This window comes from Theobroma umbraticum, unplaced genomic scaffold, assembly GCF_002168275.2.
Source record: "Theobroma umbraticum cultivar Fairchild unplaced genomic scaffold, ASM216827v3 scaffold_95.0, whole genome shotgun sequence".
NCBI lineage: Eukaryota > Viridiplantae > Streptophyta > Magnoliopsida > Malvales > Malvaceae > Theobroma > Theobroma umbraticum.
In genome coordinates this window covers 4,300,735-4,318,119 of record NW_018397257.1, presented here as the reverse complement: position 1 = coordinate 4,318,119, position 17,385 = coordinate 4,300,735, and the positions used below count along the sequence as shown (strand labels likewise).

Sequence of the window (17,385 nt, the reverse complement as noted above, 5' to 3'; positions counted from 1 at the left end):
CTTTAATCTTATCATATTCAACAAATGCATAAGGTATGTCATGCTTAATTATAGCTTTAGCAAGCATGTCACGTGAAATACTAGGATCAAATTTTCTAACCTTTACTTCTCTTCATGATCCGTAAGCATTTGATGTGGATTGAGATATTAAATGAGTTTACAAGTTTCAATGTGACAATGCAAATGTGAAGTGCCATAATTAGAACCACTAAGTTTAGGGCCAACCTTATACTTCGTTTTACAACCGTTACAAATTGCCCTTTCTATTCAATCTTGCTTTTTGCCTATTTTAGTGAAATAACTCCAAACATTTGAAGTTTCTTTTTTATCCCTCTTACTCAATTGTTCAAATTCATATATACGAGATTAGGAGGAAATTTCATTCTCGTCAAAATTTTCACATAATCACCCCAATTTACACAATTTTCAATTGATTGATCCGTCACCATCATCTTCAAATAACATAAACATGAATAACAAACATTAAAAATTTACAGCAACAAACAATAATATGTATTGACATAGATATTATTGAATCCATAAAGCAAGCATATTGAAAACCACCTTTAAAAAGGTTGGTTAGGCAGAAAAGTAGTGCGCTAGTCAAGAAAACTTCTTTGTAAACACCTCAAACAAACTAGGCACTTTCCACTGAAACAAGTTGAAAAATATAAACAAACTCCATCGATGGCTACTAAACAAATCAAGTGATCAATCACAAGCAATGGTGGATTCAGTATTTTGTATGAGGGGTGGCTAAAGAGCATTCATACAAGGTTATGGATCAGGTCAATTATTCAAATCGGAACAAAAAATTAATTTCTTTTAGAATAAAATTAAATTATAACATAAAATTTTATTTACAATTTGAATACAAGTTTTCAAATTCATCAATATAAATAGACATGAAGTAAAAAGAAAAATTAATGTTAGATGTTCACATTAGACATTGTAAGTTGTGCTTAATGTACTTTTATACTTTCAAATTCATCGATACCTATTTAATTTGAAAAAGTAAGATAAGATTATTAAAAAATTTTAAATATTTTAATCACATTTTTATTCAGTTTTTCATGTTATTGTATAACATATGGCATAAATACTCAAATCGAATCAATAAATTGTAAGAAAAATCAAAGTAAAAAATTATACTCTTTAGGTAGTTAAGTAATACAATTTTTACATCATAGAACCATAACATATTATATACAATAATACAAAATGTTCTAGAAATCTCACGCTAAAAAAGTGAAAAGTTGTAGCAAAATTACATGTTGTATAAATGTTCAATTCGAATCAACAAATTATAAGAAAATTAAAATAAAAAATTATATACTTTAAGCAATTGTACTCTTTAGACAATTAAGTAATGCATCTTTTACTATATAAAGAAAAAGAAAATAAATTCAAATTTAGGCAATTAAGAAATGCCTTTTTTACTCAATAAGGAAATTTGGGTTTACTTTATAAGGAAAAAAAATAATTTCAAAATGTTAAGCAATGCTCTTTTTACTTTATAAGGAAATTTTGGTTTACACTATAAGGAAAAAATTTTCAAAATTTGGGTTTGAAAGAAATTGAACCCAAACCTCTAAAATTTAACTTAAATGACTTACCACTATGCCAAGTCAAATCATTTGATTTGAATAAGAGTGGCAAACTTATATATTTACAATTTTATACCTAAAAAAATTAAAAAAATTAAAAACTGACCCTTTTGCCTTTGCCACTGATCACAAGGGAAAATTTGGCTTGATTGAACTATTGGCCATGGGTAATATGAATTTCAAAGGGTTAGGTCCAAACTGCTTTAAAAATGGAAAATATTTTTTCTCATTTGTATATTGTTGAGGTTAACTTGGTTAGAATATGGATATCTGTCATCTCTTTGGATGGAAAGAGACTCAAAGAAAATAACAATAAAGCATAGCTAGTGGTAATATTATATATAAATAAATAAAATAAAAAAGAAGATGTTCATGCAAGGCTAAATTTTGTCTCTCAAATGTTGCTATGAAACCAATTAATGAAAAGAATTATGGAAAAGAATTAAAAGGATAAAGGGAGTTTAACATATACATATATATGAGAAAAGAATTTGTAGCTTCTAATCAAATTTGTGCATGAAGAATAACATTTTTATAAATCAAAATGTCCAATTGATAAACCTTATAGCTAGGTTGTCTTTGTTTCAAATTTTGAGGTTAATTTAGAAATGCGAAACATTATTAATAGTGAAATTAGTGAAGCAATTACATGATTAAGTTGTTTATTGTTTAAATTAATTTGAAGTAGTTTAAGTTATATGACCATGTTCTTAGGTTGTGATTATTATTTAATACTAATTATGATTTTGATAATAGTAATTATGTTACCATATCATTCTAAAAGAAAAAAAACTCCGATAAAAGTTGAATACTTTAAGATAAAACAAATAAACTAAATAATAATTTAATTAATATGAAACAAGAACTGAAAGCCAAAGGGTAAAGTAACTGCTAGCAACAAATGTAGAAGCCATTTGTTGCAAAACTAAGAAACAAGAAGAAAGAAATCAAGAACAACCCCTATAAATAAGACGTAGAGGCAAATAACTCATAAATTGATATAAGTATTTAGATTCATCACTTTTGTTACCTTTGAAAGTTAAATAATAATTTGGTTCATAATAAATTTGAATATCTTTAGATATTCAATTCGATTTAATTTTTGGAGTAAACAAGTTTGTTTATTGTTCTTTTTTTTTTGTTTTTAAATTTGTAGCACTAAACAGACAGCATCATTTGTTTACACACCCTTAATATTTTTATATTCCTTGAGATTAAAAAAATTCATTTACCACTTATATTAGTACATCAAGTTTGAATCTCATGTTAAAAGAAAAATCACAAACAGAGAGGAACAAGAACAATAGAGCAAGAAAAAGAAAAAAAAAGAATTAGAGAAAGGAAGAAGGGTGCATGACCTAGTAAAAGCTGATGTTTTTCACCATCAGAGGAATATAAGGCAAATTGATTGAGAGAGAAAAGTTATCAAGTTCAAACTTTAGAGAGTGGGTGCTTTCAACAAACAGAAAAAATTGTGAAAAAAAATCTATTTACCCATTTTTTTAGTCCCTAATATTACCAATTAGCATCGTATTAAACTCTATTAATTTATAAAAAAAACCATCTTCAATGTGCTTACTTAGGCTGTTGGAGGAGATTGGAGGAGAGATGCCCACTTAGTCTGAACAAGAAAAATAGATCTAAGAACAAACGCTACCGATAAAGGTGAGTCAAAAGCTCGAAGGTAACAAGCATTAGGGACTCTTCAAGTAGAGAGAATGGTGACCACTCGACTAGAACTGGGCAAAAGAGGTTTGAAGGAGCGAAAATGAGTGAAAGAGTAAAGTAAAAAATAAGCTGCAGAGTGAAAGAAGAGAATGAGAGGTCTCAATTTCTTTTTTTCCTTTGGCTCGCAAGGTAGCTCGCACCAACTTAGGACAACCCACTAATTAAATAGGTTGACCTATTTAAGCCCCGATTCTAATATAAGCTTGAATTTTCATATCTTAACCCACCCCATTTTTAATAAAAAATGGGTCAATCCAATGAGTTAAGTTCATTTTGACAGGTCTAATCATGGTTGTGTATTCTCAAAGCTGAAGTTTATGCAATTTTATTATGGAAAAGGATTCTTGATGTATTGTACGAGAATAACATTTATGAGCACATTATTTATTAATGCATAACAACTGGCAGTTGATTTTTTTCATAAGCTTAATTAATTTATGTGTACATTGATTTACTTTGAATGTGAATCACTTTCTTTTTTAGTAATTAACTTGATGCAAGAGAATTGTCTTAGAATTACTAAAGCCTAAAGCTTGTGTTTTTTTAGCAAGCTTTTCCTTGATCCTATATATATAGTTGTCTTCCTTAGTGTGAACTTTTTTGGTGCCACTCCTTCGAAGGTATGATAAATTGTTTCAAGTTAATGTAAATTCAACACTTTTTATGATAAGATTCTATCTAACTCAGGCTTAATAAATAATGCATCACCATTTTCGTCTCTAGATAAACTTGGTGGGAAATTGATGACTCACTTATTAACATACACGAAGCTTGGTCCAATCATTTGGATTTAGTCAATTTTAACTAATAAAACATATATAGACAACTAAAAGCTAGCCATAAGTTAATTAGTCAAGCGTTTGCCAAAGCAATAACTAATCAACAGTGTTTATTGCAATACCTTCACAAAAATGATCAGGCACAAGTATGGAAGCTCATTTAGAGGTTGAACCCACAAGCCCTTCATGCCTGGTATGGTATCCTAATAAATAAAATGGAGTAATGCGTATAAACATCCAACCATTATAATAACAAGTTAAACTCAAGATAATTTTCAAGTTATCTTGGGAGTTTTCACAAAAAGTTGCGTAAATTTTAATTCTAGAAAAATTTAAAAGAATATTACATGCTAATTTAAGGAGGATGAATTGAGTTCATTAGAAGTTACCTATTCATTTAAGAATTATTGAGTTCATTTGCGAATTATTGAGTTCATTAACAAAAATGAGGGGTGTTAAAGACAACATAACCTTCACAAAGCTAAACATACTACAGATGAATTAGCAAATGAAGGTATACAGAGAACTCAAGATATGCTACTAACTTTTGAGTGATGAGTGTTTTGTTGAAGTTAATGCTTGCGAGTACTAAGTAGACAAAAAACCTAGTGGTAATCCACTTGGATATCATGCATATTAGTACGTATTTTGCTCGATTTTGAAGACCCCGACGTGGTGCTTTGCATGCTTATAATTGGATCATGTTTTACACTTGTATAATCACCTTGAACAAGTGTTTTAACATGTTAATTATGTGATAAATGAAAATCAAGTGTGGTTATCACCATAGCCACCACAAGTCTTTGTTTTTCTTTGTTTGACATACCTAAAACAGAGATTACATTACAACAACCATACACCAAGTTTTTCTTAAATACAACACGATATCAAAGTATACCAGTGATCTTTAAAAGACATGTAAAAGCTTAACTCATTTAAAAATCACTAGTACATGCAGTCATATACCAACTTTCTCTTAAATACAACATGGTATTAGAACATACCTCTCTAAAACAGAGGTTACTTTCAATAGCCATATACTACTTTTTCTCTAAACTTTAAAATGGTATAAGAGATGTTTTGAGTTTTTAAGAGACCACAATTAAAAGGAAAACTACCAAAAAACCTTTCAAGCAATAACAGACTCCTCGAGCATGGCAACAAGTAGTACTTTCTCTTATCAAACATCACCATTAAGGGAGTTTAAGGTCTTGAAGATGAAGGATAATGAAGCTATGAAGGACTATAGAGATAAAGCTCATGTGAATAACAAATCAGGTGAGGATATAGTAAAGAAAAGGGTCATGAAGAAAATCCTAATTAGTATACTAAAGAGATTTGAAGCTAAAATCTCACCCTTGGAAGAATCTAAACAAAAGTAGCTCAATAACCTTTAAAGCCTAAAACTAAATATTCAAATGAAGCCATTTTTTATCCTTGAATGCTTATTGTAAATTGCAAATGAGACTCATGGCTTTATGAAGATACTCACATATCAGACTTTCTACGGATTCTTTAAAAGAAATTGAAGTTAACGAAGAAAGAGCAAATGAGGAAAGAAAAATTCAAAAGTGGATATTATAAATTGAAAAAAAATAATTAATTTTATATATAGGGAAAAATTAGTTGTTGGAGGTCATTAAATACATATTAACATTATTTGATGGAAAATAGGAGAAATAGTTGAGAATTAATAGCATTGTGGGAATTAAAAAGTGATAAAAATTTGAAATTTATTAAGCACATAATTAGGGGAGTGATAGAATATGTCATATTATTAATTATATTGACTTTTGCATATTCTTAAAGGAAAATGAGATAAATAGTTGAGAATGAATAAGGATGTGGAAAGTGAGAGAAAATAGACATTTGTTAGACACTTAATTTAATAAGTGAGAGAATATGTAGATATTTTATTAATTATCTTATTTTTTATATTTTTAATATAATTAATTATGCTATTATAAAATTATGAGACCTATGAAAAATTGAGGCCTAAAGTAAAGGCTTTAATGGCTTTATGGTATAGTTGACCCTGAATCTAAGGTACTATCAAAGTTCACAATCTTTGAAGTAATGAATGCTTTCCAAACATTTAAGCACAAGAGGTCAATTCGACAAAATGATGCAATGGAGAATGCTTTAGCCATGAATATCAAAGGTAAAGCAAGTTTTGATATTATAAGGAGAAAGAGCAACAATAAGAACGACAATGGTGCTTTACAATCTAGAACACCTTTGAATGAAAAAGGACATGTAATGAGTTTGGGCATGTGGAGAAAGTTTGTAAGAACAAACCAAGGACACAAGAAGAGCCAACTCAAACTAAGAGGACTGATGCAGTGGAAAAGCATTTGATCATTGCTATGACTAAAGCCAAACTTCCAACTTCTTATTAATGAGTTGAAGTTTTGCAATGCTAGCATTAAGAAAAAGTGTTAATCGTAATGCTTGCATGCACTTTTTGGTAGATTGCCACATGGTTATGAACCTATTCAACATGCATTTGTTGTATGGTTCTTAAAAGATAAACACCTTTATGTGGTGCCTTGCATGTTTATTATCTATTCTATCATAACACTTGTATTACTACTTTGAACTAGTGTAATCTTTTATGTTAATATGTTTAAAGGTGTGTTTGTATAAATCAATGAAAGTAATGAAGAAGTGGTGTGTGTGTGTGTGTGTGTGTGTGTTTGTGTGTTCTATACCCTCTATTCTTCCTTGTTTGTTATACCCTAAACAAATGATATATTACAACAGCCATACATTAACTTTCTTTTAAATACAGTGTGGTATCAAAGCATAACAGTGATCTTTAAGGGACATGTAAAAGCTTAACTCACTTAAAAATCTCTCTTAAACAAACCTTAATATCAAACCATCCAACTTACCATACAATAAGAATGGATGGAAATACAGAAAATACCTTTGTTGCAAATGTTAAAGGCAACGTCAATGATGAGACTACATTAAAGAAGAGACCTAGTGAGTCAAAAGAAACAAAGAAGAAAGGCTACCAGCTTGGCAAATCACAATTCAAAAGGAACAAGTTTTGGGTTTGTTCTCATTGTAAGAAAAAGAATCATGTAAAGATTAATTGTAGGCATAGGTTACTGCAAAGTGCCAAATTTGCAACCAATTTGGCCATGTAGAGAAAGTTTGTGAAAACAAACCAAATATGCAGGAAAAGATCACTCAATTTATAAAGAAAACTAAGAGTAGCAAATGAGCATCTATTCATGACATTGACCAAACCAATGGTTGCAGATACAAGTTAGTGGCTATTAAATAGTGGTTACTCCAACCATGTGACTCCAAAGGTTGAGGTATTTGTCAAACCTGATACACAGCATTGATCAAATGTTGAGATTGGAAATGGGACTTCCTGAATGCAATAGGCAAAGGCACAACTAGCATTCGAACCACTTCAAGCATTAGTTCTGAAGAACGATGCGCCAACATAATGACCAAGTCACTAAGCAAGCCAAAATTTGAATATCATAGGGATAGATTGAAGTCCTCAATGCAAGCATTAAAGGAATTGTTGAAACTAATGCTTGCATGTATTGAGTGGAAAAAAAGCCAAGTGACAATCCACCTAAATATCATGCATATCAATGTGTGTTTGCTTAATGTTGAAGACTACTAAGTGGTGCTTTGCATGCTTATAATTGGATCATGTTTTACACTTGTATAGACAAATGTTTTACTATGTTAATTATGTGTTTACTTATGCTTTTGTATATATAGTAAATGATGAATAAAAATCAAGTGTGGTTGTCACCATAGCCACCACAAGCCTCTAGTTTTCCCTATTTGTCATACCCAAAATCGATGTTGCATTACAGCAGCCATATGTCAACTTTCTCTAAAATATAACATGTTTCATTTTTGTCTTGGAATGTTTATTACATATATGTTGTGTAGGTTTTTGATTTCTGGCTTTGTGGGCTGCTTTGTAATTTTTCTTGTGTGGTTTATTGTTGCAGCAAGTGTAAGTATGTTATGTGGGAGTTAGTTGATGTATGTTGGAACTTGAAGTTAGTTTTTTATGTCAATATATGCCATTTTAGCATATTCTAGGTAATCTTCACCTGTTCATGCAAATGGCATTTACTACCATCGTGAGGTAATTTTTTTTACCTTTGAAAGTAATACAAAACCAACTTTTCAAAATAAAAAAAGTAAAAAAAAGGATGGGTAAGAGTGAGTGGAAAAAGAATAGATAGGGTAAAAGCCTTGGCTGGGGTGAGAAACAAATGGAGAGAGATAAAAAAATTAATTTTATTTTTTTAATTATTTTTTCTAAAAAATTATTGTTTTAATAAAATTAACAATATTTATTTTTAAGTCTCTCAAAATTTTAAATTTATTTTTTTATTGAAAGGCTGTATAGAAATTATACATTATAAATGCATCAAATATAAATCTTTATTTTTATCCAATTAAACATTTCAATTTACTTTTTCCCATCTAAAATTTCTCAAGCAACCCCAACGTTTCATGATTCTAACAATGAACCATAGATCAAAAGAAGTACAACAATAGAGATGGATAGACTTGGCTCTTTTAATTTCCATAAGAAAATCTTGAATCACAAAGTCAAAGGGTTAATCATGGTTCATGATCAACACTGGTAATTTTAGGGTTTTGGCCGATAGACTCTAGGCAACAAAGATTATTATTAGAGCATTGTTATGTTTTATCTGTTGAAAGATTTGAAAAAAAAAAGTTGAAAAAGTTCAAGAAAAAAAGAGTTAAAAAAATGAAAATGGATTTAATATTTTCGTCTCGATTTGTTTAGCAGTGGCTTGCCTTGAAGTATGTTGAATGAAATGAGTAAATACACTAAGGGCAATTAGAAAAGATGGAAAGAAAAACAATTGCAAACCCTAAAGAAATATAATCACTTTATGAGAAATCCAAAATCGATAAGTCGTACAAAATTTTTAATATGAATATGCGTGTTTGAATGCAAGTAGGAAACAAATCAATTTGTACATATGAATCCTAATCAATTTGGATTTGCTAATGCCACAATTTGTTGTTGTGGCATGGGGATGTTAAAGGTATCATACTTGTGCAACCAGTTCTTTTGATAGTTTTAGTCTCTATCTCTTCTATTTGTAATATTTCAATCGGTTTGAGCTCTAGGTTAGTGTTAAAAAAAATTAAGAATCCAGGGTTTAAAATCTATTGATGTTGAGGGAATGAGATGAGAAGAATAAGCAAGAAAGAGATGGAGAGAGAAAAAAAATTGCTTATCTCTTTTTGAATTTTCAAAGAACATTAGTAATATTTATTTTTAAATCTCTCAAAATTTTAAATTTATATTTCAATGAGCTTGGCATCATCTAATGCCTTGGTCGTGTATAAAAGATATACACATTTAACACATCAAATAGAAATCCTTTAATTTTATTTATTAATGAGATGGTATGTTTTTTTATTGATTGACATGGTATAGCATATATACACTAACATTGTACCAAATATAATCTTAAGATTAGTTTGGTTACCGAAAAATAACTTATTAAGAGAAAAAAATTTTCACCTAAAATATTTTACAAGAAAATTTAATATTTTTTATTATTTAGATAAACTGTCAGAAATATTTTTTATTGTTTAGATCATCCCATGAAAAGTATAAATTTTGGATAACATTGTAAAAAATATTTTCTGATTTTAAAAGATTAATATTATTCAATTAAATTTCTATAATAGAAATAATTTCAAAATCACGTGTATATTTTTTTTTTCTCAATAAGTCGTGAATTTATTAAGGATAACAATCTATTACCCATGGTACGAATCTGAAGCTCACATAACGTCAGCCTAGTAAGACACCACATCTCCACAACACAGAAAACAAATCCCCTTAATCCCAAGAATTACAGTTATAGGAATTAAAGAAGAAAAACACCACATTACAACACATTAGTAACACCACCAAAACATACCAAAAAAATAAAAAACCAGCTTGCACTTGCTTCTCCAACATCAGGGAGACAATAAGGAAAGCATAAACAGCAAGAGAGCGTCACCATGCCAAGCAACATTTTGCTCATTAGCACAAACATCAGGAAAAAGAGAATCGACCCCATTATGGTCTAGAAAAAAAATATTTCAACCTTCTCCACTCTAAATCTGTACAACTTAATACAATATAGTTGAAAAATCCATCCAAAATCTGAAAGAAAAAAATTTGAAACCCTCCAAAAAAGAAATATAAGCCGATGAACTTGTTTTTATCCAATCTTCAAACTCTGTTCTTCAATCTTTAGTATTATAAGATACAAACAAAATCAATAACTAAAACACATAAGTCACCAATAAACTAATCAACAGATACTTCTTTATTTTTTTTTATTTTTCTATTGGGTCAATTGGTCTCCACCGATAAGGCTATCAATAACAAAGCTTCAATTGTTGCAACTTGTTAGTTTATGATAAAGGGTTATCCTTGATGATGGAAAGGAAAGGGAGATTTGCTGGCAGAGAAGGTGTAAATATAGAAAGGGAGACCATGAAGGGAGGAAGGAGATTGTAGAGGTTTAGTTGGAATTGTGGCTTGTGGGGATTGCTGTTAAAGGAGGTCGACAGAGGAGAAGGCTCGACATAAAATGGAACGAGCAGGGTAGGGTCGAGACAAGAGAGAGGAAGGGAAAGGTATGAATAGAGAAGGAAAGAGCGAGTTTTTTCAACCAAGAAAATTGTCTTATGCCCTTCAAGGGTGTGAGTGACATAATTTACAAAATCAACTAGTTATTTTCTGTTGATATGTAAATTGTTTTCCTTCTTGAAATTATTCGATATAATATCTAAGAAAAATTCTTAATTTATATTAAAAATTTTAAATAAATCTTTATAGTTTTATTATGTTTAATTACGGTTTTATACTTTTATTTTGAATTAAATAAATTTTTTTTTAGTTAAATAAATTTTTATTACTAATAATTGACTTAATTAAAATATTATTCGTCATTTTATACTACGTTGCGCTAATGTGGCATGTTAATATATTATGATTAATGATGATACGGTATGCTGACATACCATAATTGATGAAAACATAACACGTTAATTTTGTATGATAACATAATCATATAACATTTTTATCCTCCACACGTGAATAAAAATTAACAAATGACATTTTGATTAATGATAATTAGTCAATAAGATCTTATTTGATTCAAAATAAAAATATAGAGATTTAATTAAATACATAAAAAATTTAAAAAAAATTAAATTTTTTTAATAGTTTAGAGACTTTTTTAAACATTATACCAATTATTTTCAATCTTCCTAACACTCTGAAATGTCTGAAAATACTTTCTGAAAACGATTTTCACTTACACCAATAAGACCCTTAAAAAAGAAAAACAAAAAGTTCTTTGATATATGAATTTGAAGATTTTTCAATGGTAATAGAAAAAAAAAAGGACAAAAAGAAGAAAACAAATTTGTATTTTACACTTGTCGCAATCTGAAAAGGCCAACAGGGCAGTCTAACGTTCACCTTCCCTTTTCAGATGAAAAACTCTAGACTTTCCCTCTCATATCAAAAACATTTGAAATCCCAATTCACAAGTAAGAAAACAAAAACCTCACAATAAATTCTTACTAAAAAGGACCGAAAATCAAAATTATTTCCAAAATTCAACTTCCAATCTTATACTAGCAATTGACAAAATCAATCAAATTCTTACAATCCAAACGATTCTCTTCTTCTTTGTGTGGCCACTGGGGATGGAAGAAGCCGACTCAACTGACATGGCACCTCCATCTCTGGTGTCTCTTTCCCCATTCTCTCCTTGTCCACGCCGTCTTTCCACCAACTTCGCCCAGCCAAGCCTGCCGGTTGTTTCTTCGGCTAGGCCACTGGCTTGGGTGTCTCTGCAGGGGCGCCTCATCAACGCTGAGGAAGCCAGCTCGGCTCGTGCTATAGGAGGCGGCTTCAGTCGAGAAGAGGCCGTGGCCTGGGAGCTCTTTAGCCCCATTGAAAGGTTCTTGATCGTGGCGGTGATCGGTGTTGCAACTGCCGAGTCTAAGAAGAATCGGCTGTTATGCCAACTCAAAAAATGGATCGAGCTAAGGGTTTGTTTTCTGCTTTGATTTTAGTTTCTCTTTAAATATATCTAAGTTTAGTTTTGCAGTGTGCTACGTAAAAATTCTATAATAATTCTTACGGACTCGAGTGTGTGAGAATTGAGATCATTACTCAATTGGGTTTTTATTTATTTTCTGTGGAGTTGTAATGTTCAATTAATTCAAATCATTTGTTAATCTAATGAAGTTTATTCTGTTGTGTATGATTTAGAAAACGTTTATATTGCTATTCTGTTTTTTTGATTACATCATCGCTCTATTAAAGGCATTATCAGTTACTAATGTATTTGTTCATGTCAATTGCCTTATAACCATGGTTAACACTTAAAAAAATTCAAATTTAGAGCTTTCCGACTCAAATATTTGGTGCCTATGGCGTATAAATTTTTTAAAATCCAAACTTTTTGTGAGTGATCTTGTGTGCAGAATTGTCATGAACCAAACTGATTTAATTTTCTATAAATGGATTTACAGGATCAGGCGCTTTCAAGCATGCAGCAGAAGGTAGACGATCTGTGCGAACAGCTGAATACGGCCGGGAAGCAGCACGGAACAGGGGCCAAAACCAATGTAGAATCACCATTGAATGAAAATTTTGGCTCTGGGAGTGTTAAGTTTGTTGATCGTGGCTGTTGGATTTGCGATCAACATCGTGAGCAATTCAAAGTAAGAATCTGATTTATGGCAGTTGCAAAATAATTACCCTCTTTCGTCACCTGATCGAACGGATTTTAATTTCCCTTGTTTATTGATGTGTCAGGGTAACTCCATTATGAAAACGTCTGGTGGGGATGAGACACTCCGGTATAAAATGGCTTTGTCAAATGAGACAGAACAAGAGGAGCGCCGCATGTCTGATTTGTCTGACTGGGCTTCAAGCGTCACATCTGCAGCTGAAATCCAGGTGATGGACGATTTATGTCTTTTGGAGTGCCAAATTTGATTTTTGATCATTGACAATGGCTTCAAGTTTCCTTTAATTTGATGTTGTGCATACTCTTTTGTAGTTTAACAACCTTGCAATAGAACAAGATATATTCAATCTTAAGAGGGAGTGTGAAGAGAAGGATGCGGTCATAAAGGAGCTAACCACTTTTGTCCAGTCATCCAATATGGCTAATTCAAAGGTAATGTTTCATTTGTGTTCACGATTTTGGTGCGCTATACTTTGTCCTTCATCTACTTTGAGTGTAAACTTTTCCTAATAACAGAGGATATCAGAGTTGGAGGACATCATACACAGGAAGAACACAATAATTACAAGATTGAAGAAGGACATGGTGGTTCTAGAACAAAAAGTGAGTAGTTGTTGGCAGCTATATTTTTTAAATTTAGGGAGAAAATTGAAAATAACTAAACTGATCTTAGAATAAATTCAGCAGTTTACTAGTTCCATTTTTACCCTTTAACCAGGGCAATTCTTTCGTACATCAAGTTATATAGAATGATGCAATCAACTTTATAGCTTAATCTTTGATTAAGAATATCGAATTATCATTTTTGGCGCCTAATATGGAAATTAAGGATATGAGTCAGTTTTTGTATGTATGGGAAGAAAAGATTCATGAGCAATTGTGAATTTTCAGAAAAATTCTAAAAATTATGGCTTGTCTTTATAATGTTCATGTATCGTTCATGTATTAATGGCTTATAAGCAACAATTTCTTGACTATGATCAACCTGTCTCAATGACATTCTTGTATGATTGATGTATTAGTGGATCAAATGCATCAAATTTCTGACTCAATATAATTCATATGACGTCCTTGGTTGTGGTATCCTGGACTTGGATTATACATTTTTACCACAGGTTGTCCACCTGACAAGGCTTCAGAGACCTTCCTCTACCTCAAGCTCAAACTGTTGGCAAATTCCAGTCATGACAGATAACCTCCTTTACGACATGGATAGTACTACTAGCCCTTCATCTTCTGATTCAGATTGCTCGCCAAAGAATTGTTCACAAGCTCCAGTTCTTACAGTTGAGGAAGTTACTTTCCAGAATGGTGACTTTGGTTTAAAGAGACAGCAGAAATCAGCACCTGGAAAAGTTTCAAGCTCTTTTATGGGACAATCCGAATGGCATTCAAAGTCTCAACCAGCTACTCCTCTAAAAGAAATATCAATAAATCACAAGCCGTGTGCATCCTCAACGCAAAGGCATGTATCGGCTAGTAGAGATTCAAAAAGGATTAGGAGGCAAACTCAAAGTGCATCCCAAAATTCTACCCCAAAGAAAAGATGGGCTTAGTAAGTATTTTGCAATTTGATGGTTTAGTACCTCTTAGCTCCAATTTGACATTTTGGAAGGAACCCAAGCCCAGCTAACCTGGACTGGTTAGCCTGGTGATCCAGCCACCAACTAGGACCAGGCTTCAATGTGGACTATACATTAATTTGACCCGGTCAAAACTCTGTTGGCCCACTAAGTTTTGAACCAATCCAAATTGACTGTAAAGCCGTTATAATTTATTTTCACCTTGCTTGATTTACCTACATGCGTTAATGATTTTTTCAAAGAAAATTTCTTTTTTGTTAAAAATTTCTGTTATTTAGATGCATTTTCAGTTATGTTGTTGACAGTTTTATTTTGATAATTTATTATTACATCTTACTGATGCTATAATTTTATTATAGTATTGAAAAGAATTTCCCAATCTGGGTTTTAAAACTATGGTTTCAAATAGTATTAATTTTATAAAAAAAATTAATAGTGAATTACTTATTGAAAGCATGGCATTTCTTGTAACTCCAATATTTCTACGACTGTTATATACTTGTTTTGGTGGTTAGTAGAAATTGGCCAAATGAATGAGCTTCAGAACTTTAATATGGATATGCTTCGATTTTCATTGCAGTCACAGAAATCAAAACTTTGTAGTATTTGTTTTAAGATGGATAACAGTTTTATGAATTTACCATGTTCTAAATTTATTTATTATTCCTTTTCTTTTAGGTTGCTGCATTCAATGTCTCTGTAGAGGATATATGCCCAATTCAGATTGATGTGTTGGAGATATATTTTACACCAGTACATATCTAAATGTTCAGAAGAGTTCTGCTGTGTATGTTCATTGTTGTTACCATTTGTAAGTCCTCTGAATTTTGGAAGGGTAGTAAGTTGAATTCAATATATCTTAATGAGTGTATTTGATGGATGTTTCCTGGTTATTCTCATACAGATATGTAGTTATGTATTTATTCTATCATCTGGTTAGATTTTAAGAATTTTAGAACCATAGCATGCTGAATTGGGTGCATAGTTATCTTTGAAGAAAATTACAAATTGTCCGCAAATGAACATCGTTGGGTGATTTTGGTGTTTGATAAATGTCTTGGCATTTTTTATGACATCTTATGAAAAATTAAACTATTTCATTGTGTTTACTCATGGCTATTTCATTATCTAAAGAAGTGAAATTTATAATCTTACATGTTTCTGCTGCACTGTTGCATTTCGTACCTATTTCGCCATTGGAAAATTACCCATGTCAAAGTCAATGATTGCATTATCAAAGTTCAAGGTAAATAGACAGGGACTGCTATGAGCTTAGCTGATTGTTATGGATGAGCTTGTAAGTTAGCATTTGTACTGAAGATATGTTAAGAAATTATTTGTTTTCCTTTCTTTGATGATTATCAATCATTTGTTTTCTGAATTACACCTGCTTGTATTTTAAATCATTTGTTGAAGTGGTAAAGTATTTAAGTTTGGAAAAACATATGATATTTGAATCTTCTAAAAATCGGTAATTACTATTTGAAATGATTTTAGGTGGGTAAAATCACAATTTGATCTTTCAAATTGATCAAAAGAATCAACATATCAAGGTCATGGTTAACAAAAACCTCCATTTGATAGAAGAGGAAGAATCATGTTTTTTGGTCTAAGCTCATAAAGGTAACATGATTTTTTTTTTTCAAATCTATGCTCTTTGAAAATCAAAATTTTTGCCAAAAGATTTATTTCAAATCACAATCAATTTCGACACTTTCTAGGTTCATGATGTATGGTATTTTGATAGATGTTAGGACCAGCTTTAGAGATTTAAGATTTACATAATTATTTTGGTAGAGAAAGATTAAAAATTCAACATTAATTTTTTAACAAATCTTGGATCTTACATTTTTGGATATTTAAGAGTCTCCAATGCATTCTAGTTGTCCAATGCATTCTAGTTGCCTTGAAATGATCTTTTTCTTGTGCTTCTTTTTACATCCTCAGTCAAAATCATGAATGACTTCATAAATTTTCATTTTTGCTCTAGATTGCCCTTACAAGTTTTCACCCTAGAGTTCCATTTTTCTCTCTCTTTTTTTTTTTTGTCAATTACTCTTTGATTTCATTGACCGTTCCATTATGCACTTTGAAAAAATTCAAATTATTTTCAAAATGGATCGATGGATTTAAATGGGTAATCTTATCAAAGAAAAGTAGCAGAAACCTTGTTTTCACTGAGGATTTTTTTTCTAGAAGAAAGCTTTTCCATTTAAGCACCCACATTTGATTGAAATAGACTTTTTTAAGCATGTAATATAGGTTAAGATTAAGGGTTCCAAAAGAATGGATAAAATGGCCTAAAACATGTACTTAAGGGTGATCAAATCGAGAATCATTTCTCACTATATGGAAATCTTTTAAGATATTTATCCTTTTGATTTTTCAAAGCATGCCCATCCATCAATTTTTCTTTTTTTTTTTTCATCATCATCTCTCTTTTTTTTGAATTGTTTATTTTGATGGATTGAGTTCAAGAAACCTTTAAAATTCAAATTATTTCACATTTGCCTTTTCATATAAGGTGTTTCCTTTCTTAAAATGAGATCTTATCCTCCATGCTTATGGATAAGTTTTTTAACATATATCTGCCCCTCCTAATATGAGAGATTATTTTTAAATGAGGAGCAATTTAAAAAAGTTCAATAGGCTTAAAGGGGTAACAAACGGATAATTTTTTGTTTGTGAAAAGGAAATAAAACATAGTTATTTCTCATCTCAAGTATAAATGCTTATAGTGAAAAGCAATCTCTGAAAGAGAAGGATTTTAAAGCAAAAGTTGATTTTTCTTTTTCTTTTTTTTTTGACATCATTTAAATATCTCAAGTGAAAGATATCACAATCAACTTTCTTCACCAGTCTTTTTCTTTTCTTTTTTTTC

At 30.8% G+C, this 17,385-nt stretch overlaps 1 protein-coding gene across 2 annotated transcripts; it reads left to right on the top strand.

Moving 5' to 3' along the window:
• Nucleotides 1-11,701: 11,701 nt before the first annotated feature.
• LOC110412643 (inactive rhomboid protein) lies at nt 11,702-15,462 on the top strand. Of its 2 annotated transcripts, XM_021423234.2 has the most exons (7): nt 11,702-12,214; nt 12,701-12,892; nt 12,987-13,130; nt 13,234-13,353; nt 13,438-13,524; nt 14,037-14,476; nt 15,183-15,462. In XM_021423234.2, coding segments are annotated over exons 1-7 (1,332 nt in total). In that variant the 5' UTR covers nt 11,702-11,866; the 3' UTR covers nt 15,184-15,462. The 2 variants fall into 2 exon arrangements, with proteins under 2 accessions (XP_021278909.1, XP_089639063.1); XM_089782937.1 differs by lacking the exon at nt 15,183-15,462 and having other exon boundaries at nt 14,037-14,477.
• The last annotated feature ends 1,923 nt before the right edge of the window (nt 15,463-17,385 follow it).

What these genes read in the sequence shown, in the direction of transcription:
- LOC110412643 (XM_021423234.2), top strand. Translation starts at nt 11,867, where the DNA reads ATGGAAGAAGCCGACTCAACTGACATGGCACCTCCATCTCTGGTGTCT. An exon ending in AACATCGTGAGCAATTCAAA is followed by an intron (nt 12,893 to 12,986) that starts GTAAGAATCTGA and finishes TTGATGTGTCAG; the next exon opens with GGTAACTCCATTATGAAAAC. An exon ending in CCAATATGGCTAATTCAAAG is followed by an intron (nt 13,354 to 13,437) that starts GTAATGTTTCAT and finishes TCCTAATAACAG; the next exon opens with AGGATATCAGAGTTGGAGGA.